Source organism: Dromiciops gliroides, chromosome 2 (genome assembly GCF_019393635.1).
Source record: "Dromiciops gliroides isolate mDroGli1 chromosome 2, mDroGli1.pri, whole genome shotgun sequence".
Taxonomy (NCBI): Eukaryota; Metazoa; Chordata; class Mammalia; order Microbiotheria; family Microbiotheriidae; genus Dromiciops; species Dromiciops gliroides.
Window position 1 is genome coordinate 210,126,855 of NC_057862.1, and position 27,545 is coordinate 210,154,399.

Sequence of the window (27,545 nt, forward strand, 5' to 3'; positions counted from 1 at the left end):
TGTGTCTTGATTTCTCATAAATTCATTGGCTTCCATTTGCTCAGTCCTAATTTAAAGGAGTTATTTTCTTCAGAGAGTTTTTGTATCTCCTTTTCCATGTGGCCAATTTGGCTTTTCAAGGCATTATTTTCCTCATTTGGCTCTTTCTACCTCTTTTACCATTTGACCCAGTATGCTTTTTAAGGTCTTATTTTCTCTAATATTGTTTGCGTCTTCTTTACAAAGATCTTGCCTTTTTTTTCATGATTTTCTTGCATCCCTCTCATTTCTCTGTCCATTTTTTCCTCTACATCTCTTTATTGTCAAAATACTGTTTTAGTATTTCTATGGCCTGAGATCAATTCACATTTTTGGGGAAGCTTTGGATATAGGAGCTTTGACTTTGTTATCTTCTTCTAAGGGTGCATTTTGATTTTCCTTGTCACCATAGAAACTTTCCAGGGTCAGCATTGTTTTTTTCTGTTTGCTCATTTTACCAGCCTATTTCCTGAGTTTTAACTCTTCTTAAAGTGGGGCACTGCTTCCAGGGTGGAGGGCACACTGTCCCAAGTTTCAGGGGGGGGGGGGGTTAGCTGTTTTCAGAGATGCTTCTAGGAATTTCTAAGTCCTTAGTTCTCCCGAGGTGGTATGATTTTTTTTTATTTATTTAGTTTTATTTTATTTTATTTTATTTTTTTGAGGTGGTATGATTTAAGGAGAGGTATGTTTACTACTCTCCTGGCCTGTGCTCTGCTCTGCAAGAACAACAACAAAAAAGCAACCACAGTCCTGCTTTTCTGACCTGGAACTATGAAGCCTGTTCCACTATGCCTCAGTGCTAGCAAAAAGACTCCTGTAATCTCCATTGGGCCAATGAAGAAATCAAACCCACCAATATCTTCCTTTCAAGAAAAAAATATTTAATGCAAAAAGATATTAAAATTTACAAGGTTGGTCTAAAACATATCATGCAACTAGAAGTTCAAAAACAGTGTAAAGGGAAGTAATAATATTTAGTGTAGATGAATTCATTTATTTTTATTCAAAGAGAAAAAAGTTCAGTGAATAATCAGGAAAAGAAAAAATGAATGGCAAATACGTAACAATCTTCAATTATATAGTGACAAAAAAAGTTGGACAATTAAATTCATAAAAGTAAACATTTAAAGCATACTTAGAAATAATTAATTTAATTCTAAAAGAAATACTAATTACATATTACTAACATTTGTTTTGTACATTTAACCCATGAAGCTTTGTTCTGGGAATTATTGAAAAGACTAAAGAACAGCAAAGGAGAAAAAAGAAATTTCACTGGTTTTCATGTTGTTCTTCATTCATGTCATGTATAATTCTATTGATCTTCTAAATCAATAGAGGAATCTGATGTAGCTATTTTGTTCTTCCTTAGTACCAGATTTTTAATTGATAACCATATATGGACATCAAATAATTCCACCATAAATACTGAAAGAATTATTCCACCTAAAATTACAGTTGTTATAGAACAAATAAGCAGTCTTCCTGGAAATGGAAATGGTGCACTATCAACATAAATCTGAAACAAAAAAGAAAAATAGTATTTTAGATCCCTAGTTTTAATTACTTAAGCCAGTGGGATACTCTGGGGTCCCCTTAGTTGATGAATTAAAAGAATCTACCATTTATATAGCATTCTCATTTTCATAGAAATCTTTACAAATATTTAATTTAATCCTTAAAACAGCTCAAATGAAGAACTATAATATAGGCAGAATTATCTTCATTTTAAAGATGAAGAAAATGAGACTCAGAGAATTATATACGCAAATAAATATGTAGAAGCAGAGGGAAAGGAACAGGGAAAGAGGAAGAAGAGAGAGAGAGAGAGAGAGAGAGAGAGAGAGAGAGAGAGAGAGAGAGAGAGAGAGAGATGGGATTTAGCAGTTATCATCTTTAACTCCTCATTTGCAGGTGAGGAACTGAGACCCAGAGATGTTATAGAATTTGCTCAAGGTCACCAAGAGGTGGGCTCTCTGTCCAAATATCTCTGACTCCAAATCTAGCACTCTTTCCCATGTTGCCTCTTAAGTTAAATGATTGTCCTGGATCACATTATGAATTACATGTTGGAGTCAGAATTTGAACCATCCTCAGCTCAGATCTTTATCTACTTTGTCACACTGCCTTGTTTAGAGTTTGATAGGCAACAAACCTGTGCTTTATTTACAATAAATGTGCTCATCTACAGCCACAAAAGAAACATTTCTGCAGGACAGATGCAAAAATGGATTTAAAAAAAAAACTAGCCACATACATTGATAGTTCAATAGTTTGTTGAGATGATGTCATGCTTTAGAATTAAGAGGGAAACAGAAGTAAGTGCTGTCATTTGATGCTTTGGGGGCTAGTCCAGGATGCTGTGAGAAGCATTGTAGCAAGTGAGTATTGATAGTTAGTCTGGTTGTAAGCAGAGTTTCATCTGAATAGATAAAAGGGAAAGTAATAGTATATGAAAAGAGTCTGAGAAGGTCTCGCCTTGTGCAGCATAGAGTCTGAAGCTTCTAAAGCTATAGTGCAGCATGAAATATATGGATACATGAAAATTATGTGATATGAGAGTATTTGAGGCCTGGATGATGGTGTCTCCTAGAAAATATATACCAAAGTAGAGTATACATCTAGAGAACTGTCTTTAATTTTCTATTTGTAATATATCCATGGACCCAGAATATCATGCAGAGAGAGTTAAACATTCTTTTTTGGGGGGCTGGGCAATGAGGGTTAAGTGACTTGCCCAGGGTCACACAGCTAGTAAGTGTCAAGTGTCTGAGGCTGATTTGAGGCTGGATTTGAACTCAGGTCCTCCTGAATCCAGGGCCAGTGCTCTATCCACTGTGCCACCTAGCTGCCCCGAGAGCTAAGCATTCTGAAACCATCTATCAGAAATGAGATTGCCTCGATGATACACTAACTTCCCTGAGAGAAGATACATGTCCTCTAGACTTCCATGAAATTCTCTACTATATGTAGTATGCAGGGGAGGGGATTGAACAGGGAGTTACCAATTAATTTTTCCCCCAACCCAGTTGATGCAATCACAGAATGTAAAGGGACAGGTAACAGAGTTGAGATAATAAGTTCTTAAATGAAATACAAGTAAGGAAATATACTTTGTCTTACCTTCCCCAAGTGTGATATTATCTGATCATGATAAAGAGAATTTCAAGGTAACTAACCAGGTAAGATATATTCTCTTCAGTGAATTTTTGCATATCTTTTTTTCCCATTTTTGGTACTTCATTTGGCAAGCTATTGACTCTACTTTCATGATTCTCTTGCATCATTTTCATTTTTTCCTAATTTTCTTCTACCTCTTCTGTTTGATTTTTTAAATAATTCTGTGAGCTTTTCCAGGAGTTCTTTTGGGGCTTGACACCAATGTCTATTTTCCTTTGAGGATACACATGTAGCTGTTTTGACATTGCTGTCCTCTTATGAGTTTGTGTTTTGAGATCTTCCCTGTCACCATAGTAACTTTCTTTGGTTTGATTAATTTTTTTGTTTGTTGTTTATATTGCTCATTTTCAGCTTCCTTTTTGAATTTTATGTCAAAGTTGGGCTCTGATCCTGGGGTGTAAGAGGCACTGTCACAAGATTCAGGTTTTTTGCGCTGCTATTTTCAGAGCTAATCCTGGGGACCTGTAAGTTCTTTTCTTTTTCTTTTTTTTTTTTTTGTGGGGCAATGAGGGTAAAGTGACTTACCCATGGACACACAGCTAGTAACTGTCAAATGTCTGAGGCCAGATTTGAACTCAGGTCCTCCTGAATCCAGGGACTGTGTTTTATCCATTGTGCCACCTAACTGCCCCTCTCAGTTCTTTTAAAGTGGTATGTTCTTGGGAGAGGTGTGGTCACTGTTCTCTTGGCCCATGCTCTGGTCTTTGAGCAACCACAAGTACTCTTTTCCACCCTAGGACAGTGACAAGGATCCCCACTTCACTGTGTCTACAAACCCTAGTGTGCTAGTGCTCTTCTGCATCCTGGAACTGTGACCTGGGTCTATGAACTGGATCCCTGTTTGGGCAATGCAACAGAGTCTTGTACCCACAGCAAAGTATTCCCTATAATCTTGTTCTGACCATTTTTCTGGCCCCTTTATCTTCTGTGGGCTGAGTGTTTCAGGAATAACTGCTGCTGATTCTGTTGCTTCTAAGACCTGAACTGGTTTGCTGAGGCAAGCCCTGCTAGTAGCTTGTTCCAGGGATTGGAGCCTAAGTCTTGCTACTGGCTTGTGTCAGACATAGAAACTCATTCCTGGATTGCTGAGTGATGGCCTACTCTTGGCTTTCCCAGGCTGCCCACTTGTTGGACTGATCTCCACTCTCACCTCAGTGAAATAGACCTTTCATATCGACCTTCTAAGTTGTTTTGTGCTGAGAAGTTGTTTCATTCCATGTGTTAGCTGCCACTCCAGAATTCATTCTGAGGTTTAATTTTATAGTTGCTTGGAGAGTGATTTGATACATCTCAGGAGAGTTCCTGCCTTACTCTGCCATCTTGGGGCTTCCTGCTCACCAAGACATACTCTTTAATGTATAATGTAGGCAAGAGGCAGCATTGGTGCATATGACTTCTGAAAGAAATGAAGATTCACTAATGGAGGAAGAACTGGGATTTTGTCTCCTCTTTTCTCCCACATTGCTCATAATCATCTAACTTGCCCATTAGGAACACCCAATAGGAGGTAGGATCCAGAATAAAAGGAAGAGGCAATTCTGAATAGCATAGCCTCTGTGAGTTGAGAAGAGAGTCAACCCTGGCCTAAACTGTAGAGAAAAACAGGTGCAAGGAATTCACCCAGAAGAAAAACTATGACCAGACAGAAGCAGCATGTGAAAACAACTCCTGGAGCAGCAGAACCCACAAAAAGATGGCTGAAATTATTTTCCAGCCAAAGATAGCTTAGAAATTCAGCAGAAGAGGGAGCCAGTCTAGAAGTGAAGTCCAGCCTCACAATCACACCAACATAGATCCAGCCCCAGGCAGAGTACACCAGAGAAACTTTTCCCTTAGCCTCCAAATCACATGCAGTGCCAGCATCTTCTGGAACTAAGCTCACGATATGGTGAGAGGGCTGAACAACTGGCTGGGGGGAGTCTGTGGGGGTGTATTCAGGAGTTAAAGGGGAATTTGGATGTCCTACCCCAACGGGGAACCAGGAAGGAACCTTGGGAGGTGGCGGCCCAGGTCGGGGAGGGGTACAGGCTTGTTGAAGCTAAGAACCACAGCACACAAAGTTTTGCTGCTTGGTTGATTGGCAAGTTGGCTTGGGTTATCTATGGACCAGAAAAAGGGCCAAGCAAGTGAAGAAACTGCCTCTCATTAAGTCATAACACCTTGGACCCTCTGAAGTTTGGGACAGTATAACCTGAAAGCAGGACCCTAAACTAGGAAGGAGTTAAAAGTCAAGTGAAAGACAGGCAGGATAAGCAGGCAGAGAAAGTTGCCAACCATAGAAAGCTTCTTTAGTGACAAGGAAGATCAAGGTTTACCCTCAGAAGAGGATAGCAACATCAGGGCCCCTACATCTAAAGCTTCCAAGAAAAATATGAATTGGTCTCAGACTATAGAGGTGCTCAAAAAGGACTTTGAAGTTAAAATTAGAGAGGTAGAGGAAAAAATGAAAAGAGAAATGAGGGTGATGAGAAAAAAGTCAACAACTTGAAAAGTCAAATGGAAAAGGAGATATGAATACAAAAGCTCTCAGAAGAAAATAATTGCCTAAGAATTAGGATTGAACAAATGGAAGCTAGTGACTTTATGAGAAACCAAGACACAATAAAGCAAATCCAAATGAATAAAAAAAAATAGTGTGCAATGTGAAATATCTTCTTGGAAAAACTTCTGACCTGGAAAATAGATCCAGGATAGACAATCTGAAAATTATTGGACTACCTGAAAATCATGATCAAGGAAAGAGCTTAGACATCATCTTCCAAGAGATTGTCTGGGGAAATTGCCCTGATATTCTAGAAGCAGAAGGTAAAATAGAAATTGAAAGAATCCACTGATCACCTCTTGAAAGAGATCCCAAAAGGAAAACTTCCAGGAATATTATAGCCAAATTCCAGAGCTTCCAGGTCAAGGAGAAAATATTGCAAGTATCCAGAAAGAAACAATTCAAAATACTGTGGAGTCATGGTAAGGATATCACAGGATCTAGCAGCTTCTACATTAAAGGATTGGAGGGCATGGAATATGATATTCCAGAGGGCAAAGTAATTGTGATTACAACCAAAAAATCACCCACCCAGCAAAACTGTGTATAAAAGGGGACTTCAATTAAAAGAGGACTTTCAGGTACCCAAACTGAATAGAAAATTTGAATTTTAAATGCAAGATCCTAGAGAAGCATAAGAAGATAAACAGGAAAAAGAAATCATAAGAGATGTTAAAAGGTTAAACTGTTTACATTCCTACATGGGAAGATGATATGTTGAAATTATAAGAGCTTTCTGAGTATTAAGGCAGATGATAGGAATAAATTTGGACAGAATGCACAGGTGGGAATTGATTATGAAGGGATGATACTTGTAAAGCATTTTTTTTCTCTTTTTCTTTGGGGGGGCAGTCTGGGTTGATAAGTGTCTTGCGTCTAAGGCCAGATTTTGGCTTGGGTCCTCCTGGGTCCAGGGTGGGTGCTTTGTCCACTATGTCACCTAGCTGCCCCATGATGACATCTTTGGGGTAAAATTGAGGGGGGAGAGGAATACACTGGGGGAGGGGTTAGGGGAGTGGTAGAATAGGGTGAAATCTCACATGAAAGAAGCAGGAAAGGGCTTATTGAGGTGGGGGGGGGAAATATGGTGGTGGGCTGTGGGGAAGTAAAGGAGCCTAACACACATCAGAATTATCTCAAAGACCTTAATCTCATCAGAGTTTGCTCAAGGAGGGAATAACATACGCAACCAATTGGGTAGGGTAATCTATCTAACCCTGCAGGAAAGTAGGAGGGGAAGGGTGAAAGAAGGGAGGGCAGAATGGGGGAGGGGGCAGTCAGAAGCAAAACACTTTTGAGGAGGAATAGGGTAAAAGAAGATAGAAAATAGAGGAATTATGGGAAGGGAATAGGATGGAGGGAAACAATTATGATGATTGATTAATGATTGGTTGATGATAATGCCAAAACATATGGTACTTACTTTGCTGGACTATTGTGAAGAAAATTCTTTGTCAAGTTTAAGCTACTATATAAAAGTTATCTATTACTGTTGTTGCAATGATCAACCTCATGGGTTTAATTTAAGGAAATCTCTCTTTAAAGTACTATATAATTGTAGCTTACTATAAAAAAATGATGAGCAGAATACTTTCAGAAAGAACTGGAGGGACCTGCATGAGCTAATACAAAGTGAAATCTACTGTATAGAAAAGAGGAGTATTATTGGGAGATGATCTGCTGTGAATGACTAGGTTATTTTCAGCAATGGAACGATCCAAGACAACTCCAAAAGCCTTATGAAAAATGCAATCCATCTACAGAGAGAGAACTGATGTATTTGAATACGGATTGAAACATAATTCTTTTTTGTTAGTTACTTTATAGGAAACAAACAAAAAAATATGATGAACAGGATACTATCAGAAAAACCTGGAAAGACCTACATGAACTGAAGCAGAATGAAATGCACTGTATACTGGGGGCAGCTAGGTGGCACAGTGGATAGAGCACCGGCCCTGGAATCAGGAGTACCTGAGTTCAAATCCGGCTTCAGACACTTAACACTTACTAGCTGTGTGAACTTGGGCAAGTCACTTAACCCCAACTGCCTCACTAAAAATAAATAAATAAATAAATAAATAAATAAATAAATAAATAAATAAATAAATAAAATAAAAAAGAAACGCACAAAATAACGGCAATAGTATAAGATGATTTGCTGTGAAGGACTTGGTTATTTTCAGCAATACATATATCCAATATTACTCTGAAAGACTTATGAAAATTGCAATCCATCTACAGAGAAAGAACTGATGGTATCTGAAAACAGATCGAAGCATAATTTTTTTGATAGTTCCTTAATCTGAAAGTTTTTTTAGTCTGTTTTCTTTTCCAACCTGGCTAATGTGGAGATGTTTTGCATAACTACTTATGTATAACTTATATTAAATTTCTTGAGTTCTTGGAGAGGGGAGGGAGGAGAAGAAGTTGGAACACAAAGTTCTTAAAAATTGATGTCAAATTTTGTTTTTATATGTAATTTGAAAAATAAAATTTTAAAAAATTAAAAATAAATAAATAGATGATTTTTTAAAAGAAGATTTTAAAAAGCAATAAAAAGAAAGGACCTGGAGCTCTCTAGTACCAGAAATGTGAGTTGCCTGGGCCAAGAGTGTTTATCAAAGGTGTACCCTCTACTGAATGGTTATGTCCACCCTTCTCATTGATGCTTTGTATATTTTGAGGAGAGTGTTCCACAGGCTAATGGAGGGAACATTTGTTCAAACTATGCCACTTGATAAAATGCATTTGAGTTGAGCTAATTGTGTCCCTTCAATTACTGCTAAGTTAAACACAACAGTAGGAATACACAGTTAGATCTTCAAACTAACAGAAAAGTTAAGGGTTTAGCCCAGAGGCAATAATATAAAAAGGACAAGACAAAGGGAAGAATAATGTGATTTTTTTTTTTGCTTCTTCCTTACATTTTGAATTGTGGATTCACTAATAAAACACCATCAAGAGTAGAGGTGGTTAGAGAGTAGTGGGTACTAACTAGGAAGGGCTTCATGAGACTATCCTAACAGAAGTAGGAGAGTTTTGCCTATTTTCACTTTGAATCAATATACATTAAAACTGTAGATGATGCATCATTCCCCATCAACCTCCAATTAGTTCATAGATTCAGTTAAGTTCTTAGAAAAGGCACAAGAACAGTAGTAATAAAGCATTCTTTCCAAAAAACTGCAACACCCACTGCAACAAAAACACAGAGTCCAGGAAAGGAAGAATGGTAACAAACTTATTGTACAACCTATTGAGGCACAAGAGTAGATTGCACATGTGGCCAATTCAACTCATAACTTTAAACTGTGGGGCCTTGTTTTTCTGGAGAATGTTCACTAAATTGACTGCATGGTGGAAATGGATGGGTTACTCTACTACTAGGTGAACCTGGCTATTTTCAGGGAATAGCACTGGGCTTGTTCCTCACACAGTGTTATAATACGCTCTACCACCTCCAACCTCAGTCTTGGCTGGAGTGCTGCTACTGTGCTTTTTTGGCCTCTTGTGTCCAAAAATACCTTCTGGTTTAGAGTTCAATTCCCTCTGAGAGGAAACCCAACTCTAACTTAAGGTGACCATCCTGTTATATTTCCCAGATTTCTGCTGAATCTTATGCAAAATGAGTGGCTATGGACAAAAGTACAAAGGCACTTGCCATGAGCCAAGTTCACTCTTTGCTGGCCATCCATATCCTATGCAATTTAGTTATTCAAAGCTTCAGAAACCTGAAGAAGTCATAACTTTAAACTATCAGAGGAGATATCAAAGTGTGGAATCAAAGTAAGGAGGCTAGTAGTAGGGAGAAAAACAGAAGCAGCAGGAGTATACTATTATAAAGCACTGCCTTGAAGTAAGGATACCTGGGTTGCTGTACTGACTATAACATTATGTAGTTATATGACCATGGGCAAGCAGTTTTATCTGAGTCTATTTCCTACTCTATAAATATTCAATGAATAAAGTGATTAAAACTTAAAATTAAAGTTTCATTTTCAAATAAAGCAAATGGTATAAATACAAGGTGTCCAAAAAGTCTTAGTGGAGTATTAAGCTGCTTGAGCAGTACTGGACTTAACCTGATTATTAAAGCTTAAAGTACTATATATGAGACCATGTTTTTCAGTTTCAGTAGTAATTAGACAAACTGCCCAATCTTCTAACTTTAAATAGGACCTGCCCACTTATCCATGTCCATAATGCCATCCAATGGGATGGGCTATCATTCTCCTGGTAAGTAGGTTCAAAACCTTATACATTAGGGTTCTTTTTTTTAACCTCTGACATCCCTTCCCATCCCCCATTCAAACTATTCACCAAGTTATGCTAATTTGTTTTCTCTTCAATCTCTTAGGTTTACATCTAACATTTTAATTTACCTAGTCAAAAATGTACATTTATTCCCATTAAATTCATTAAGCCATCTGCCTCATTTAGACCCCAAATCTATAGCATACCTGAAACTCGGTAATTAATTTACAAAAGGTGACTCCAGGAATAACTGTCACTCTGAAATGGTATAACTCAGAACCCTGTGAAAAATGACATAGAATAATTAGCAATGAGTAGTAACAGTATGAGTCTTTGTAACTATTTGTAGGGTCAATTATTAAGACTATTCATGGGGGCAGCTAAGTGGTACAGTGGATAAAGCACAAGCCCTGGATTCAGGAGGACCTGAGTTCAAATCCGGACTCAGACACATAACACTTGCTAGCTGTGTGACCCTGGGTAAGTCGGTAGGGGGGCAGCTAGGTGGCGTAGTGGATAAAGCACCGGCCCTGTAGTGGATTCTTTCAATGATGATTTTATCCTCTGATTCTATGATATCAGGGCAGTTCTCCTTAATAATTTCCTGGAATATGGTGTCTAGATTCTTTTTCTGGTCATGGCTTTCAGGACGTTCAATGATTCTCAAATTGTCTCTCTTCAATCTGTTTTCCAGATAAGTTGTCTTTCCAATGAGGTATTTCACATTTTCTTCTATTTTTTCATTCTTTTGATTCTGCTTGACTGATTCCTTGTGTCTCATGGATTCCTTATCTTCCAACTGTCCAATTTTAATTTTTAAGACACTGTTTTCTTCAGTGAGATTATGCACCTTTTTTTCCATTTGGCCAGATGAATTTTTTAAGGCATTGCTTTCTTCAATGAGATTACACATCTTTTTTTTCCATTTGACCAAATGAATTTTTTAAGGCATTGTTTTCTTCAGTGAAATTATGCACTTTTTTTCCATTTGGCCAGATGAATTTTTTAAGGAATTGTTTTCTGCAGTCAATCTTTGTGCTTCATTTTCCAAGATGCTGATTCTTTTTTCATAGTTTTCTTGTTTTGCTTTCATTTCTCTCCCCATTTTTTCTTCTACCTCTCTCAATTGATTTTTTTTCTTTTTTTTTCTTTTTTTTTAGTGAGGCAATTGGGGTTAAGTGACTTGCCCAGGGTCACACAGCTGGTAAGTGTTAAGTGTCTGAGGCTGGATTTGAACTCAGGTACTCCTGAATCCAGGGCCGGTGCTCTATCCACTGCGCCACCTAGCTGCCCCTCAATTGATTTTTAAAATACTTTTTGAGCTCTTCCAGGAAGGCTTTTTGTTCTTGAGACCAATTCACCTTCCCTCATGAGGCTTCACATGTAGGCAATTTAAGGGTATTGTCCTCATCTGAGTTTGTGTTGCCTTCTTCCCTATTGATACTGAAGCTCTCAATGGTGAGGGCTCTTTTTTGCTTCTTACTCATTATTGCAGCTTATTTATTTATTTTTTAAGTTGAGGTCTGCTCTGGGGGCACCAGGGTCCCTGTTTTGGGCTTCTTGTGCAGGGGTATAGGTGCTGCGTGACTGGCTTTTTACTCTGAGGCCTTTATAGAGTGTGCAGTTCTCCCCCCTGTACTTCCTGTCTGAGCGCTAGGCCAGGCACCGGATCCTAGGGCCTGATCCCACCTGACCCGTTCGTGGCCCTCCCAGCCAGTGCAGGTAGGTTTTTCCACTGTCCTTCTTGGCCACTAGATTTTCGAGCCAGGTTCCAGGGGCCTCAGTTGTTCAGCTGTGGCCCGCAGCTCCTGCTGACTTGCCTTGACCCCCTCGGCGCTGGGCCTCCCTTTTGCCTGAGTCAGACCGACGTTTTCCTGAAGTCTTCTGAATTATCTCTGGTTGGAAGACTGTGTCTCTGTCTCTTTGCAGGTTCTGTAGTTTCAGAATACGTCCAGAGGCTTGATTTAATGTTCTTTTTGAGGGAACAGAGGGAACAGGCAGCTTGCTGATTCCTCTCCACCATCTTGGCTCCCCTAACTGTTCTTAATGTTTGCAAACTCCTATTTCTAAGAGGTAATTCTAGATAATGGATAATCAATGAGAGAAGCACACTAAATGGGGACTTATGAGCTATAGTATAGTATGTATTATAGTATGAGTATAATATTAGTTTCAAATTAGGTACAAAAACCTAGTTGAAACCCCTCAGGCTTACCCCCAGAACTCTATGAGGAAAATTAGTCAGTTTCCCTATGGTCCTCCAATGAAAATAGGAGTTGGGGAAAGTAGTCCCTCGTACATTAGGATTAATAGGTGGGTACAGAATATCATTTTTCAGTTCCACTCTTCTACTGCTTATTTGCAGGTCCTCAGAAGAGTCAAAGGAATTTTCTTTTCAAGATATACAGCTAGCCTACTATAGAGAGATAGAGATAGAGACACCAGGATTTGGGAAGTGACTGCTAACTAAGTTCCCAGAATTCCCGGGTTCCAAGGGGGATGGGAGATTTTATTCTCTACCTTGGGACAGAATACCTAGAGTTCCCAGGTTCAATTGAATTTGAACTTGAGAAGAAAGCCTGGCCATTGTGTATAGGTTAAGGCATCTTGATATTGTCAATAAAGAATTCCTTAACTTTCTATTACTATTTATTTTCCTTAACCAAGCCAGAGGAAGGTAAGGGAGATATTCCAATTTCTCTCATCTTTTTTTTTTTTTACTTTCTATGTTACCTAAAATGCCTATGAGCCCTCTGCTCCCAAGGATATTTCCTTCCACAAATTGCACTCATGACTGCAGATTGAGTCCCCCAAGGTCAGCTATCTCAGTTTCTACACTTTGGCTTATATTTCCAATACTGTAGCTATAAGCCCTCACTAGTGAGTTTCTCATTAATAGTTGGCCAGTAAAAAACATTTGCTAATATCAAAGGTACTTATTAAGATGAAATAATAAAAATAGTAGCTATAAAACATTGCTCCATAACCTGGAATGCACTATTCCACACAAGTACATGGGCATACACAGAGGGAACACATGTGACCAAGGTGCTTCACAACTTTATAACTACCAAGCCTGGGGGCAGCTAGGTGGTGCAGTAGATAAAGCACCAGCCCTGGATTCAGGAGTACCTGAGTTCAAATCCAGCCTCAGACACGACACTAGCTGTGTGACCTTGGGCAAGTCACTTAACCCCCATTGTCCCACCAAAAAAAAAAACAAAAACCCAACTATCAAGCCTGGAAGTCTTTTCTTTCTTCCGAATATACTTTCTGTAATGGGACAGCAAGATAATGCAGTGGATAGAGCACTGGACCTGAAGTTGGGAGGATCTGAGTTCAAATCTTACCTCGGACATTTACTGGCTATGTGACCCTGGGCAAGTCACTTAACTCCAATTGACTTAAAAACCTCTCCAGTCATCCTGATATATATGTTGCCACTGGACCCAGATGGCTCTAGAGGAGAGAGTGAGGTTGGTGACCTTGTATAGACTTTCACTTAAAACTAATTCACTGCAAGTTGACATCACCCTGATGTCATGGTCCTCTTCAAGAATGAAGGACAAACGGGGCAGCTAGGTGACACAGTGGATGGAGCACCGGCCCTGAAGTCAGGACTACCTGAGTTCAGATCTGGCCTCAGACACTTAACAACTTACTAGCTTTGTGACCCTGGGCAAGTCACTTGACCCCAGTTGCCTCACTAAAAAAAAAAAAAAAAAGAATGAAGGACAAACAACAAGTTTCTGTAAGCCAATCCTTATTTGCTGGAACTCTCTCAAATCCATGATTGGTTCTCTTCTTTATTGGCAGACATCTCACTCCTTGAAGCTGCTCCTGGCCTTTGTCAGTCTAGATTGTGTATCTATGATCTTTTCATTATGCCTTGAATTCTCAAACTATCCCTTGAACTTCTGATTAGATTGTCTCTTTCTTGGTGAGTAGTCTTCTCCTGCTGGACCCCATGGCTGATAGGGGAAAGGAGAGAAAATCCTTTCCTATTCTCCTAGAAATGAAGAGCTTGTTTCTTCCCCTGCTGTTAGCTCTCTCTTCTACTTTTAAAGCTAGTAATAAACTCAGAGGCTTAATTTAAAATTCAATGGCCGTGGTCAATTTGTTGTTATTTATGTCTAATGTCCAAGTTGTATTTAATTCTTTCAAAAAATCTGCTCACAATATGGAAAGGGATCAATTCATACAAATAAAAGGTCACTATATTAATAATCTGTTACTTATAATCATATTCTATGATTATATCAATTGAGCTGGTGGTGGGGACAAGAAACAAATACGTTCCTCTCTTACATGTATAAATCTTAAGAGCCACTTGTTTTGGCTTGATAACCTTTCTCATATTTGTGTGTATATATGCTTGTGTATACATATGTAGTAGTTATGCATATATAGTTATCTGTCATAGAGATCTAGATCTAGATATATAGAGATAAAGATATAGATACATATAGATATAACTATATGGTGGTGGTGGTGGTTTTTCAGTAATTTCAGTCATGTCCAACTCTTCATGACCCCATTTGGGATTTTCTTGGCAAGGAATTAGAGTAGTTTGCCATTTCTTTTTCCAGCTCATTTTACAGATAAGGAGCTGAGGTAAACAGGGTTAAGTGATTTTACGAGGGCCACATAGCAAGTAAGTGTCTGAGGTCAGATTTGAACTCAGGAAGATGAGTCTTCCTGCCCTTAGGCCCACCTAGTTGTACTACCTAGTTGATTGATAGATATATATAGATATATATACAAAATATAGGCAATTATCAACAATCCTTTATACATTTTCACTTTTGCATTAGAAACCACAGACATTTACAACTATGCACAGTAGAGAAAAAAATAAGAACCACAAGGTATGCAAGTCTTTGGAGTATCTGGTATCCTACCAGGTACTGCATTGGTCTTCTTCACCCGACCATTATTATAAAGAGCTACCCATGTATTCCTTGCATATTTTCATTGTTTCCTTTTTATCTTTTTTTAAAGTGAGGCAATTGGGGTTAAGTGACTTGCCCAGGGTCACACAGCTAGTAAGTGTTAAGTGAGGCCAGATTTGAACTCAGGTACTCCTGACTCCAGGGCCAGTGCTCCATCCACTGCGCCACCTAGCTGCCCCATTGTTTCCTTTTAAAACTCCAGTTTTGTGTTACAGTTATGTCCTCAAAGTGTAGTGCATGTGTTCTGAGCTATAAGCCCAAGCATGCAGTCAGTGATACAGCATAGTGAGAAAATAAAGGTGCTAGATAAACTTCCTGCTGGAATATCTGCAGCCACTGTGGGCCTCAAGTTTGGTAGTTAACAAGTGCTAAAGTAACCTCTCAAGTACGCAATGAGGGAATTGAAAAAAATGGAAAAGTGACTAAGTGTGTGGGTATATAATACAATGCCTTCACCTTGCCAAATGACATAGTGGAAGGTCACATTCAGGTTTTAAAAAGTTTTAGTTTTAAGAATTTTATCTGCAATGCAGTATTTATGGTATCTGTGTTATGAAAAGTGAATATTGTCTAAATCAGTGTTTTTTATTAGGATGTTAGCACAAAAGGACACAGAATTCTAGGGAATTACTAGCAAGAAAAATGTTTTGCATGTAGGTGCCCTGAGGTTGTTTTCCTCTTCTGAGGGTGCACCTTGATCTGGCAGAGGAAATGCAGTAACTTCTTAAAGCTCTCCCCCAAATACCTCCAAATAATGCCATAAGACAATTCCAGGAGCAGCAGAAACCACAAAAGTTTGGGATGAGATAATGTTCCAGCCAAAGATGGCTTAGAAGGTGGGCAGGAAAGATCTGTTGTGTCTGGATAAAAGTGGAGCACAGCCATGCCCATGCCATGCAGATCCAGCCCCAGGCAGGCTGCTCCAGAGGAACCTCTCAGCTATGGCAGTAGCTGCTTCTGGAACTCAGCCCACAGACAGTGAGGAGGTCAAGTGGTTGGCCAGGGGGAGATTGCAGGGATCTCTGCTAGTGCTGAGGTGGGACTCTGTTGTTTTTACTGTGCTCAGACTCAGGAGGCACTTAGGTGGTGGCCCACTTGGGGGAGAGGCATGGGCATGCTGGAGCTTGGAGCCACAAACAGGATTGTGTTACTGGGTTGAAGCAAGCAGGACTGTGATTGCTTGCAGACCAGAGCACAGGCCAAGAGGAGTGGGGAATGAGTCTCTCCTTAAATTGTACCACCTTGGACCCCCTGAAGCTTGGGACAGTGCATCCTGGAAGCAGTGCCCCACCTTAAGAAGGAGTTAAAAGTCAAGAAATAGGCTAGAAAAATGAGTGGAAAGAAAAAATGCAGACCATAGAAAGTTTCTTTGATGACAAGGAAGATCAAAATACACCCTCAGAAGAAGACTTTGTAAGCAAAGTCAAGGCTCCTATATCCAAAGTTTCCAAGAAAAGTCTGAATTGGTCTCAGGCCATAGAAGCACTCAAAAAGGACTTTGAAAATAAAATGAGAGGTAGAGGAAAAAATGGAAAGAGAGGTGAGAGATACAGGAAAGTCATTGAAAAAAGTCAACAGCTTGAAAAGGCCAAATGGAAAAGGAGATACAAAAGTTCTTGGAAGAAAATCATCACTTAAAAATTAGGATTGAGCAAATGGAAACTAATGACTTTATGAGAAATCAAAACACAATAAAGCAAATCCAAATGAATGAAAAAATAGAGGGCAGTGTGAAATATCTCCTTGGAAAAACAGCTGACCTGGAAAATAGTTATAGGAGAAATAATTTGAAAATTATTGGACTACCTAAAAACCATGATCAAAAAAGAAATTTGGACATCATCTTTCAAGAAATTTTAGGGGAGAATTGCCCTGATATTCTAGAAGCAGAAGGTAGAGTAGAAATTGAAGGAATCCAACAGTCATGTCCTGAAGGAGATCCCAAGATGAAAACTTCCAAGAATGTTATGGCCAAATTCCAGGGCTCTCAGGTTAAGGAGAAACTACTGCAGGCAGCCAAAAAGAAACAATTCAAATACTGTGGAGCCACAGTCAGGATAGCACAAGATCTAGCAGCTTCTATGTTAAAGTATTAGAGGGCATGGAATATAATATTCCAGAGGGCAAAGGAACTGGGAGTCACCTACCCAGCAAAACTGAGTATAATCTCTTAGGGGGAAAATGTCAATTCAATGAAAGAGAGGACTTCCAGGCATTTCTGATGAAAAGACCTGAGCTGAGTAGTAAATTTGACTTTCAAATACAGGACCCTTGAGAAGCATAAAAAGATAAACAGGAAAAAGAAAACATGAGGGATATTAAAAGATTAAAGTGTTTTCATTCCTACATGGGAAGATGATACTTCTAACTCATAAGAACTTTCTCATTATTAGTGCAGCTGAGTGGAGTAGACTTAGACAGAGGGCACAGGTGTGAGTTAAATATGAAGGGATGATATCTTTAAAGCATTTATTTTTTATCATTATTTTGTGGGGCAATCAGGGTTGGGTGGCTTGCCCAGGGTCACATAGCTGGTGTTTGGTGTCTGAGGCCAGATTTGGGCTTGGGTCCTCCTGGATCCAGGACTGGTGCTTTGTCCCCTGTGCCACCTAACTGTCCCATGATGATTTCTTTTAAAAAAAATAAAATTAAGGGGTGAGAGCAATGCACTGGAAGAAAGGGAAAGGGAAGGTGGAATGGGGTAAAGTATTTCACATAAAACAAGCAAGAAAATGCTTATGGAGTGAAGGGGAATATGGGGGAGGTGCGGGGGAGTGAGTGAGTGGGCCTTACTCTCATCAGAATTGGCTCAAAGAGAGAATAACATATACACTCAATTGGGTATAGTAAAATATCTTGCCCTGTGGGAGAGTGGGAGGGTAAGGGGATAAGGGGGTAGGGGGAAAGGAGGGGAGGGCAGATTGGGGGAAGGTCAGTCAGAAGCAAAACACTTTTGAGGAGGGATAGGGTGAAAGAAGATAGAAAATAGAGTAAATATTAAAGGGAGGGAATAGGATGGAGGAAAACACAGTTATCAATAGTAACTGTGAAACAAAAATTGAAGCAGAGATTAGGATGGAACCCCATTGTGCTGTAAGAAATGAAGAGCAAGATGCTAGCAGAAGCATTTATGAAAAATGCAGTTCATCTACAGAGAAAGAACTGATGACATCTGAATGTGGATTGAAGTATAAATTTTTGTTTGTTTTGTTTGTTTTTATTAGTTCCTCTTTTAAAGTTTTTTTTTGTCTGTTATATTTTGCATGCCTGAACATGTATAACTTATGTTAAACTGCTTGAGTTCTTAAGGGGGATGGGTAGGGAGGGAGGAATAGAATTTGGAACACAAAGTTTTAAAGATCAAAGTGAAAATTTGTTTTTACATGTAACTTGGGGAAATAAAAAACAATTTAAAAAAAAGAAAGAAAAAAGAAAATAAATGCTTAGAGTTACTAAACTGTTCATTCAATAACCAAAGCTGGTTACTAGTCACATCAATCAAACATTTATTTATTAAGCACCTACTATAAGCCAGGCTAAATGCTGGAGAGAAAAAGGAGGCAAAATACAATTCCTGACCTCAAGGGGCTCTCAAGGACAATGTTTACCACCTTTTATTTTATCATGGCTTCCAGGGCAATGGGTTTTAGAAGGGGGGAAAAAAGCCTTTTTAGCCCAACCAGCACATGCATATTAAATTACTATTTAGAAACACAATTGTAACTAGAGTCTGATAAAGCTTTTCAAGTAGATGAGAAAGATGGTGTAATTGAAGGAAAACTGAGAGTCAAGAGACTTTAATCCAAATCTTTTCTCTAGTTATGTAATGAAGAATGTCACTTAAGCTCTCAGTACCTGTTTCCTCCTTGGTAAAATAGGGATTATGGTACCAGTATGACCTTGAGGGGAAAGCACTTTATCAACCCTAAAAAGCTGTGTAAATGTGAGGCTCTTTTTATTTCCGCAGGTCTGATAATACAGTTCTTTTTTCTGGATTACCACATGCTTTCAACAAAAGCAACAACAACAACAAATAACAGGTGGCTTTGAATTTCTATCCTCCTACATGCCCCTTCCATGCTCTCTATAACCACTAAGCTTCCCTTTTTTCTCTGTGGTCATACTTAATCTTCATCTAATTGAATACAATTCAAATACAATGTTTGCATGGGAACATTGCTTCCAATTTGCAGCCTACCCATCCATCTTTCCCTAGGACTAGTTCTATATAGTTCCATTTCTGTTCATACATATGGCATCTGAGAGTTGACTAAAATAGTACACCCAAGTATGAAAAATAAGACCTCCCAATTCTAACTCCAAGGTACAGGAAATACACATATACACACATATACACATAGATATAGCTCACATGGTGTCAGTTCAGAATTAAATCAAAGGCTTGGACACATGAAAAGCACTCAAGTACTATTTTTCCCCTTTAAAATGACTTCAACAATATTATTCAAATGGGGTTATCATCTTGACATTATGAATACTCCCACTGCCAACCTAAATCACACCTATCCAAGACCTTTCATCCTATGTCATTCTTGCTAATATATGACCATGAGTCATCCATAATAGAATCTCCACAATAGGCTGATGGCCTTCCTTCCTTGGGGCCATTTAAGCATTTTATACATAACCACTGTGATCACAGGACTGTACAGATCTCACTTTCAATACAAAACCAGTCCATATCCTTTCAAGGGTTATTTATAGCATGCATCTGATGATCCCTTTTATTCTACTTCTTGGATACAAGTCATAGTGACCCCAAAAACTCCCCAAAAAAGGAAAAAAGAAATTGTACTCTTCCCATGGCTCACCCCCAAACACCTGTAGTTAATATTCCTTTCACTTACCAAAATATTTTCCAGACTCTAAGCAATTTTAGAAGCATATTAATTTAGTTAAAACATGAGATAAATTTTTACTCAATTTTTTAATTAAAAAAATAAAATAAGCAAAAAAAGTATGAACTTACAGTTATGCTCAGGTTAAGACCTTTTGGATTATACACTTTATCAGCAAGGGTCTTTTCTAAGTATTCTTTCATTTTTTTAATCTCATTTGTCACATTTTGTTCTGTAAAATGATCAAAATATTGTTCAGGCATGCATCATCAAAATCTTATTATTCATGGTGACTAATATCTATAGGAGCTCACGTTTATATAATCTTTTAACATTTACAAAACGTTAAATTTTTTTCATTTTATAAATGAAATAGAAGTGAAATTATTTGATCTAAGTGACTCTGGTATTTATTCAATGTTATGCTTTGGGCATATTGTGGGTTCAATAGACCTTGGGGCTAGCCTGAGAACATGACGACCAGAGATAATTCTTCTATAGAAAAAATGTGTACCAAGTTCCAAACAAATGACTTATGAATCATCTCTTCATATACTTGCTTTTCTATTAAAAGTGATTGTTGGGCAGCTAGGTGGCACAGTGGATAGAGCACTGGCCCTGGATTCAGGAGGACTTGAGTTCAAATTTGGCTTAGACACTTGACACTTACTAGCTGTGTGAGCCTGGGCAAGTCACTTAACACTCATTGCCCCACCAAAAAAAAAAAAGTGATTGCTAGCACCAATGGTCTTTTGAATCTATAAAAAGTCAAGCATAGAAATACTGAATAGATATTTTAGACTTCCAACAATGTGCTTATTAAGACCTCTCTGAATCATAATGTTTTGGTTACCATCTATGTCTGGTCTTATTCTAATACTAGGTCTGATGGCCCTTTTTATACATGAAAGATAATCTACTATATAAAGTATTGAACCAAAGATTCTAAGTGAATATGATGCATTTACTATATTCATAGTCTTGAGTCTGATTCAGGACAGTTGAGTTACATTAGAAATCCAAGGGGCACAGCTAGGTGGTGCAGTGGATAAAGCACCAGACCTGGATTCAGGAGGACCTGAGTTCAAATCCAGCCTCGGACTCTTGAAACCTGCTGCCTGTATAACCCTGGGCAAGTCACTTAACCCTCACTCATTGCCCTGCAAAAACAAAACAATTTTTTAAATTAAAAATAGAAATCTGAAATGTGTACAAACTTTGCCACCTTTGTTCAAAGAATCAGCTCATGACTATCTGCAAGAGAGTTCCTCAGAAACCTATTCAAGGTCTTGAGATAAAGGAAAAGAGGGCCAAATTAAGACACGAGAAGAATTGAATTACGCCATACTTTTTTCTTTCTCTCTTCTCTGCCCCCTCAACTAATGATAATGCTCAGACATCCCAAAGTGTAAATCTGGATGTGGAGGTACTAAGAAAGACTTTGCTTCGCTATAAATCACCACCAAAGAAAGAATGGGAGTATTTCTACACACATTATTGATGGTGTTTTTCTTTCACAAAAGGAGAAGGGTTCAAAATCTTCTTTAGAATGACATCACCAATATTTATGTAGATTTAGAAAACCACAACATCCTTGCTGTTTCTAGCTCTCCTAAAGCTTCAGTTAGCCATACAGAATGCTGATTTATGACACAATCACTAATTTGGAAAAGCAGTTTCTGCTAAATGTAGAAAATGAAATAAATAACTGATCAAGAAAGTTATCAAATCTACATATTTTAAAACTCAGAAAAATTGCAAATTAGTGAAGTGAGTATCCCTAATTGACCACAGAAACTATACCTAAAAAGGAGGGTTAACAACATATTGGAATAATAACTCAAAAAGTTGTGGTGAGGATTACAGATTTAAAGAATTGCAGACCTAAAGAAAACCTCAAAGATAAATCTGTACAACAGTATTATTTTACATATTGAGGAAAGTAAGATTCAGAAATAGAATGTCTCAGAAGTAAGATGATGTAAATTCTCAAGAATTTACATGAAAATGAGATTTTATAATTATCTTTGACATATTTTAACTTATCTTAGAATTGTGATTTTTATCCATATACATTAGCCAATACCAATCATTTTAAATTCCAAGGAGAAAAGCCCTAAGTTAGAGGGATTTTAACAAAGGCTCCATAAACCTTTAAAATATATTTTGATAAATATTTAATGAATTGCTTTCCGTTATAGGTCTACATATTTTTAAATATTTTTTAAATGTTATTTTAAGAAAGAGTCCATGACATTAAAAAAAAAAAGTTTAAGAACCTTTGCCCTAGGTTTTATTATATAGGAGGGTTGAATCCTGTGAAGCATCCATAGGAAAGACTTTTCATGCAACAGTCCATGGATCATGTACCTGAGTTTGCTCAGGCAATAAATGGGAAAACATGTGGCTCAGAACTGAAGCATGTATCAACTTAGCAAACTCTGAGTGATACTTTGTCTATCCTCACTACCCCTGTTTTCCTCCTGCCCCACCTCCACTCTCATGTACATTCTACATTGAATATTTTTTTAAATTCCCACCTTGGAGGAACTCTAAATTTGAGGTAAAACTCAAGTCTCAAGTAGATTTCCCCAGAATTTCCATGTGGGGATTGAGGGGGTGTTTGGCGTTTCAAGCCAAAGTTTGACCACTTTACAGGTGTGTACCAGAGAGGATTTTTTTTCAGAATCAGATTTGACACATATTGTCTTATGGGGTTCCTTCCAAATCTAACATTCTGGGGTTCTGATGTATCACAAAGTTTTTGGTGGGCTGATTAAGTACTTCTGGTTCCATACATTTCTTTTTTTTCTTTGTTTTTGCAAGGCAATGAGGGTTAAGTGACTTGCCTAGGGTCACACAGCTAGTAAGTGTCAAGTATTTGAGGACAGATTTGAAATCAGGTCCTCCTGAATCCAGGGTCGGTGTTTTTTCCACTGTGCTACCTAGCTGCCTCATGTTCCATACATTTCAATGAAGGTGAATGATTCATTTATTTTCTATCATCTTTGCTATGACCCATCCATAGTCTCTGTGATGTAACTTCCCCACCCCCTTAACTTTCTTTAGAGTTCAATATTTATCATATGATCACAAAGGAAGGCTTGTGGAATTATTAAATTTTTGAGCTCAAAGAGACATTAGAATCTGAGACCCATAAAAGTTTAGCAACTTACCAATAGCACACAGGTAGTGACAGCACTAAGACTTGAACCCAGGTCTTCCAAGTCTTTTAATCTTTTCATTGTGCAAAGAGGGAGAGAAAACTTATGTTTTCCATTCATAATTGTAGGTGGATATTCTGATATATAAAAAATTTGGTACCCCTATGGGGTTGACTCACTCTCCTGATTTTCATGGGACCCTCATATGGATGTAGAATAAAGTAATCTAAATTTACTCATATCTTCCAATCTCTTAGTTAATTTCCTGTGAAAGTTAATTTCTGTGGTCACTGATTATGTGTACTATGAATTTTAGTTAAGAGCATTTTACAGTTTCATCTTACAGATAAGAAAATTGAGACTAAAATGTTAGTCTTCTGTTCTTCAGGCTAACCATTCCCATATCCTCACCATGTTGACTATTAACCTCTTGATGGACTATAGATCATCAATATTCATCCAAAAATGTGGCATCCAAAACTTAGCACAACGCTATAGATGAAGCACAGAACACAGTAGGACTATCACTCCCTTGTCTCTGAACATGACCCTTCTAAGTAGCCTAAGACTACATCAACATTTTTGGATGCCTTATCATGTCACTGACTCATATTGAGATTCTAATAAACTAGAACCCAAAGGGCTTTTTCACATAAACTCTATTCTTGCCACAGATTTCCCCATCCTTTGTTTATGCAGTTAATTTTTTAATGAAGTGCATTATTTTTATGCTTCTCAAAATTCAAATTTACCTTCTTAGCTTCAATTTTCTCTCTTAACCTGTCGAGAACTTTTGGTATCCTGATTTTGTGTCGTCCATAAACTTCATGACATAATTTCCATTTTTATAGTAAATTGGAATATTGACCAAACAGCAGTCAAGAGTTAGTAAGAAAACAGGTGAAAAAAGGAAACACTGACAGATTGAGACAAGCAAAGGGCAATGAGTTACAATGTCTTTATATCTGAAACATGAACTTTATACCTGGGAGGGCTGAAATATTGTTTTTTATTATCTTAAAGCTAGAATGAAACTAGTAGAAGGAGAACAAGAATGGTCACCACCTCTAACTACTTTGCCAAAGAACTTTTCATGAGGTCATAGACACTCCTTGTAGATTCACAGGGTCTTATATATAGTTCTCCATTTGTAAAGCTCTAGTCTAAATGATTCTTCATTTAACAATCAGCTTGGAAATAGGTAAGTCTTACTGAGTTTCCAGTTTTTCCTATTATTCACTTCAGATATCGTAACAAGATACGGAGCTTCCATTGGAACGGAGCTATCTCCATGCTTGATATTCAAAAAGATAGGATACTGGATAACTGGATACATAAAACGAACAACCTAAAAATTAATTACAAAAGGGCTTTTAAACATTGAAGAAACATATTTCTCTTAAATTTTAACATCAATTACACTTTTAATTCACTTTAGTAAATAATGTAATAGACATGTATTGAAGTGAAATCTATACATTGTGCACACTGACAGCAACATTGCTCAAAGAAGAACTATGAATGATTAAACTATTCTCAGGAATACAATGATCCAAGGCAATCTCAAAGAACTAATGAAAAAGCATATCATATGATTGAACGCAGACTGAAGAATGTTATTTTTCATTTTCATTTTTTCTTTTATTTGTTTTCATATACAAAATGGCTATTATGGTAATATTTTACATGATTGTACATGTATAACCCATATCTAATTGCTTACTGCCTCAGGGAGGGGGAAAAGGAAGGAGGGAAGGAAGGATAGAATTTGGAACTTTACATAAAAAATTATTCTTTTTACTTTTAAAAGAGTGAAATCTACTTCTTCAGAGTTTTTTTTTTTTCTCACAGAATGGAATTAAAAAAAAAAAAACGCATGCTGTAACATCAGCATAGATTCCAGGAAGTAAAATAAAAAGCCACTTCGTGGCCTCCAATTTCTCAAAATCTTGTAATATGAAGTTCAATCACACCACTTATCTGAAACTCTTTTCTCCAAAGAGATCATTCAAGAAAAGGCCAAATATGATGATGTTTTCTCAATCTAAATTTTTCTTGACCTCCATACACAGTATTTGATACTGTTGATCAAACTCTCCTCTGAGAGAATCTCTCCTCTATCATTTTTTTGATCAAAACTATTTCTTTTTGTTCTCTTCCTATCTTTGTATCCTCAGTGCTTAGCAAAATATCTGGATTTGTGCTTAATACTTGATTGGTTAAGGGATTACATATGGAAAATTTCAATACTTTCTTTTTTGCTTGGAGAAACAGAGAATGTTGGAACTTGAAGGGCTCTCAGAACTATCTAGTCTCAAACCTCATTTCATAAATGAGAAAAAAGTACCAGAGGGGGCGGCTAGGTGGCACAGTGGATGGAGCACCGGCCCTGGATTCAGGAGTACCTGAGTTCAAATCCGGCCTCAGACATTTGACACTTACTAGCTGTGTGACCCTGGGCAAGTCACTTAACCCCCATTGCCCTGCAAAAAAAAAAAAAAAAAGTCCCAGAGAAGTGAAGCCTATTGCCCAAGATTACCCAGTCAGTTGGTGATAGTAATAGCAGGCACTTATATAGCTTTAATAACTTTATAAATGTTAAATACATAAATATGTTTTAATAATAATAAATATATAAACTTTATAAATGTCATCTCATTTTAACCTCAGAACAAATCTGGAGGGTAAGTGCTATTATTTTCATTGTAAAGATCACGAAAAAGAGGAAGACAGAAGTTAAAAGACTTGTCTAGGATTAGTATCACACAGGGTCCCATAGGTAATGAATGTTTGAACTCATATTTTAACTCAAGTCTTGATGAGTCCAGGTCCAGCACTCAATTGCAGAACCTAATCGGGATTAGAATTTAGCTCTCTGTTTTCTGAGTATATAGTACATCAGTCAAAAGAAATGGACTCAACTCTCAGCTCTACAATTTATTAGATTTGTAACTTTGGGCAAATCATTTCACTTCTCTTGACCTCACTTTTTCCTCTGCAAAATAAATGCATTTGTTTAGGTAATTGCTATGTTCCCTTCTAGCTTTCACAATCAATGGATCTGAGTCAGATATTGTTAATTTTCTTAAATGAGAAGGTATTTGAGTTATACTTGTTTTGTGATGTAAAAGAGAAAGATTTTCTGACTTGAGTAAAGGCTCAAATAAAGACTACTGTAGAGTAGGGAACACTCACTTGTACTGGATAGAGTGAAGAATTGGTAAATATTTAGGAATACATTCAACATAAGTGGATCCATTAGGAAGTATGGTGTTGGATTGTCAAGATATTTAAGATCAATGGTGAGTTTTAATCTTAATTGCAAAGTAATATCAGATAATTATGAAATCTAGAGCTAAAGTATGTTGTCTCATTATAATCATTAAATTGCAATTATTGCTTCTATGATCTGTTCTTTCACCTACTCAATATTTTAAGTTAGCTTTTAAATTTTTCAATTAATTATAATCTATGTTTTAAAATGCCCTTTACTGAATGTAATTTTTATTGGATTATGGTCAGGAAAAGATTCATTTGATATTTTTAATTTTTTGCATTTGTTCATGAGGCTTTTATGGGCTAATACATAGATAATTTTTGTGAAAGTACTATGAAGAACTGAGAAATATATATGTTCCTTTCTATTCTGATTCAATTTTCCCCAGAGGTCTATCATATCTATCTGTTTCTAAAATTCTATTCATCTCCTTAAGTTACTTCTTGTTTATTTTATGTTTATTTCTCTAGGTCTAAAAAGACTAATGAACATCGATGTATAGTGAAGTGAACAGAGCTGGGAGGACATTGTGCATAGTGACAGCAGTATTGTTCAATGAGCAATTGTGAATGACTTAACTACTCTCAGTAGTGCAATGATCCAAGACAATCCCAAGGAACTAATGAGGAAGCTTACTATGCACCCCCATAGAAAGAACTGATAAAAAGAACACTTGTGGATTATACATATATAACCTTTTTGCAATCTTGTGGAGGGGGAAAGAAAGGGAGGGAGAAAAATTTGGAACTCTAAATCTTATGAAAATGAATGTTGAAAACTATCCTTACATGTAACTGGAAAAAAGAAAAGTTTGTTGCTAAAAAAAAAAAGAAAAGGTTTATAATAATATTCTAAGAAATCTCATCATTTCTAAAATGCTAGAAACAGGTATCATACAAAGACTTATGATAACATTCTCTATTCTTCCTTTGGTGGTCACACTCAGTAAGTGAGTGGATGAATGGAAGAATAAATGAACAAATCAATAAACAAATAGATAAATGAATAGAAGCCGATAATGGTGATAAATTATTGAAGAGAAATATCATCTCTTGTTATCTCTTGTTTTTCCTTGATTATCTAGATGTTCAGGTAATGTTAATGGTACAGTGGAAAGAGTATTGGCTTTGGAGTCAATGGTATAATGGAAAGAGCATTGGCGTTGGAGTCATATGAACTGTATTCAAATCCTTTCACTGACACATGCTACCTATCGAACCTTGGGAAGTCTCTTAATTCCATGGGTCTAAACTTCCTCTTCTATGAAATTAAGGGATCTCAATGAATGACCTCTAA

The 27,545-nt window shown here is 37.4% G+C and overlaps 1 protein-coding gene across 1 annotated transcript in view; it reads right to left on the reverse strand.

Moving 5' to 3' along the window:
- Positions 1-1,333: 1,333 nt before the first annotated feature.
- LOC122738591 (cation channel sperm-associated protein subunit beta-like) overlaps positions 1,334-27,545 on the reverse strand; it is a 198,378-nt gene continuing 172,166 nt past the window's right edge. Inside the window, exons 25-28 of the mRNA XM_043980582.1 lie at positions 24,185-24,320; positions 19,940-20,040; positions 10,204-10,278; positions 1,334-1,537 (exon numbers count right to left, since the gene is read on the reverse strand). Coding sequence (XP_043836517.1) covers positions 1,334-1,537; positions 10,204-10,278; positions 19,940-20,040; positions 24,185-24,320 — 516 coding nt within the window. The remainder of the gene's footprint in view (positions 1,538-10,203; positions 10,279-19,939; positions 20,041-24,184; positions 24,321-27,545) is intronic.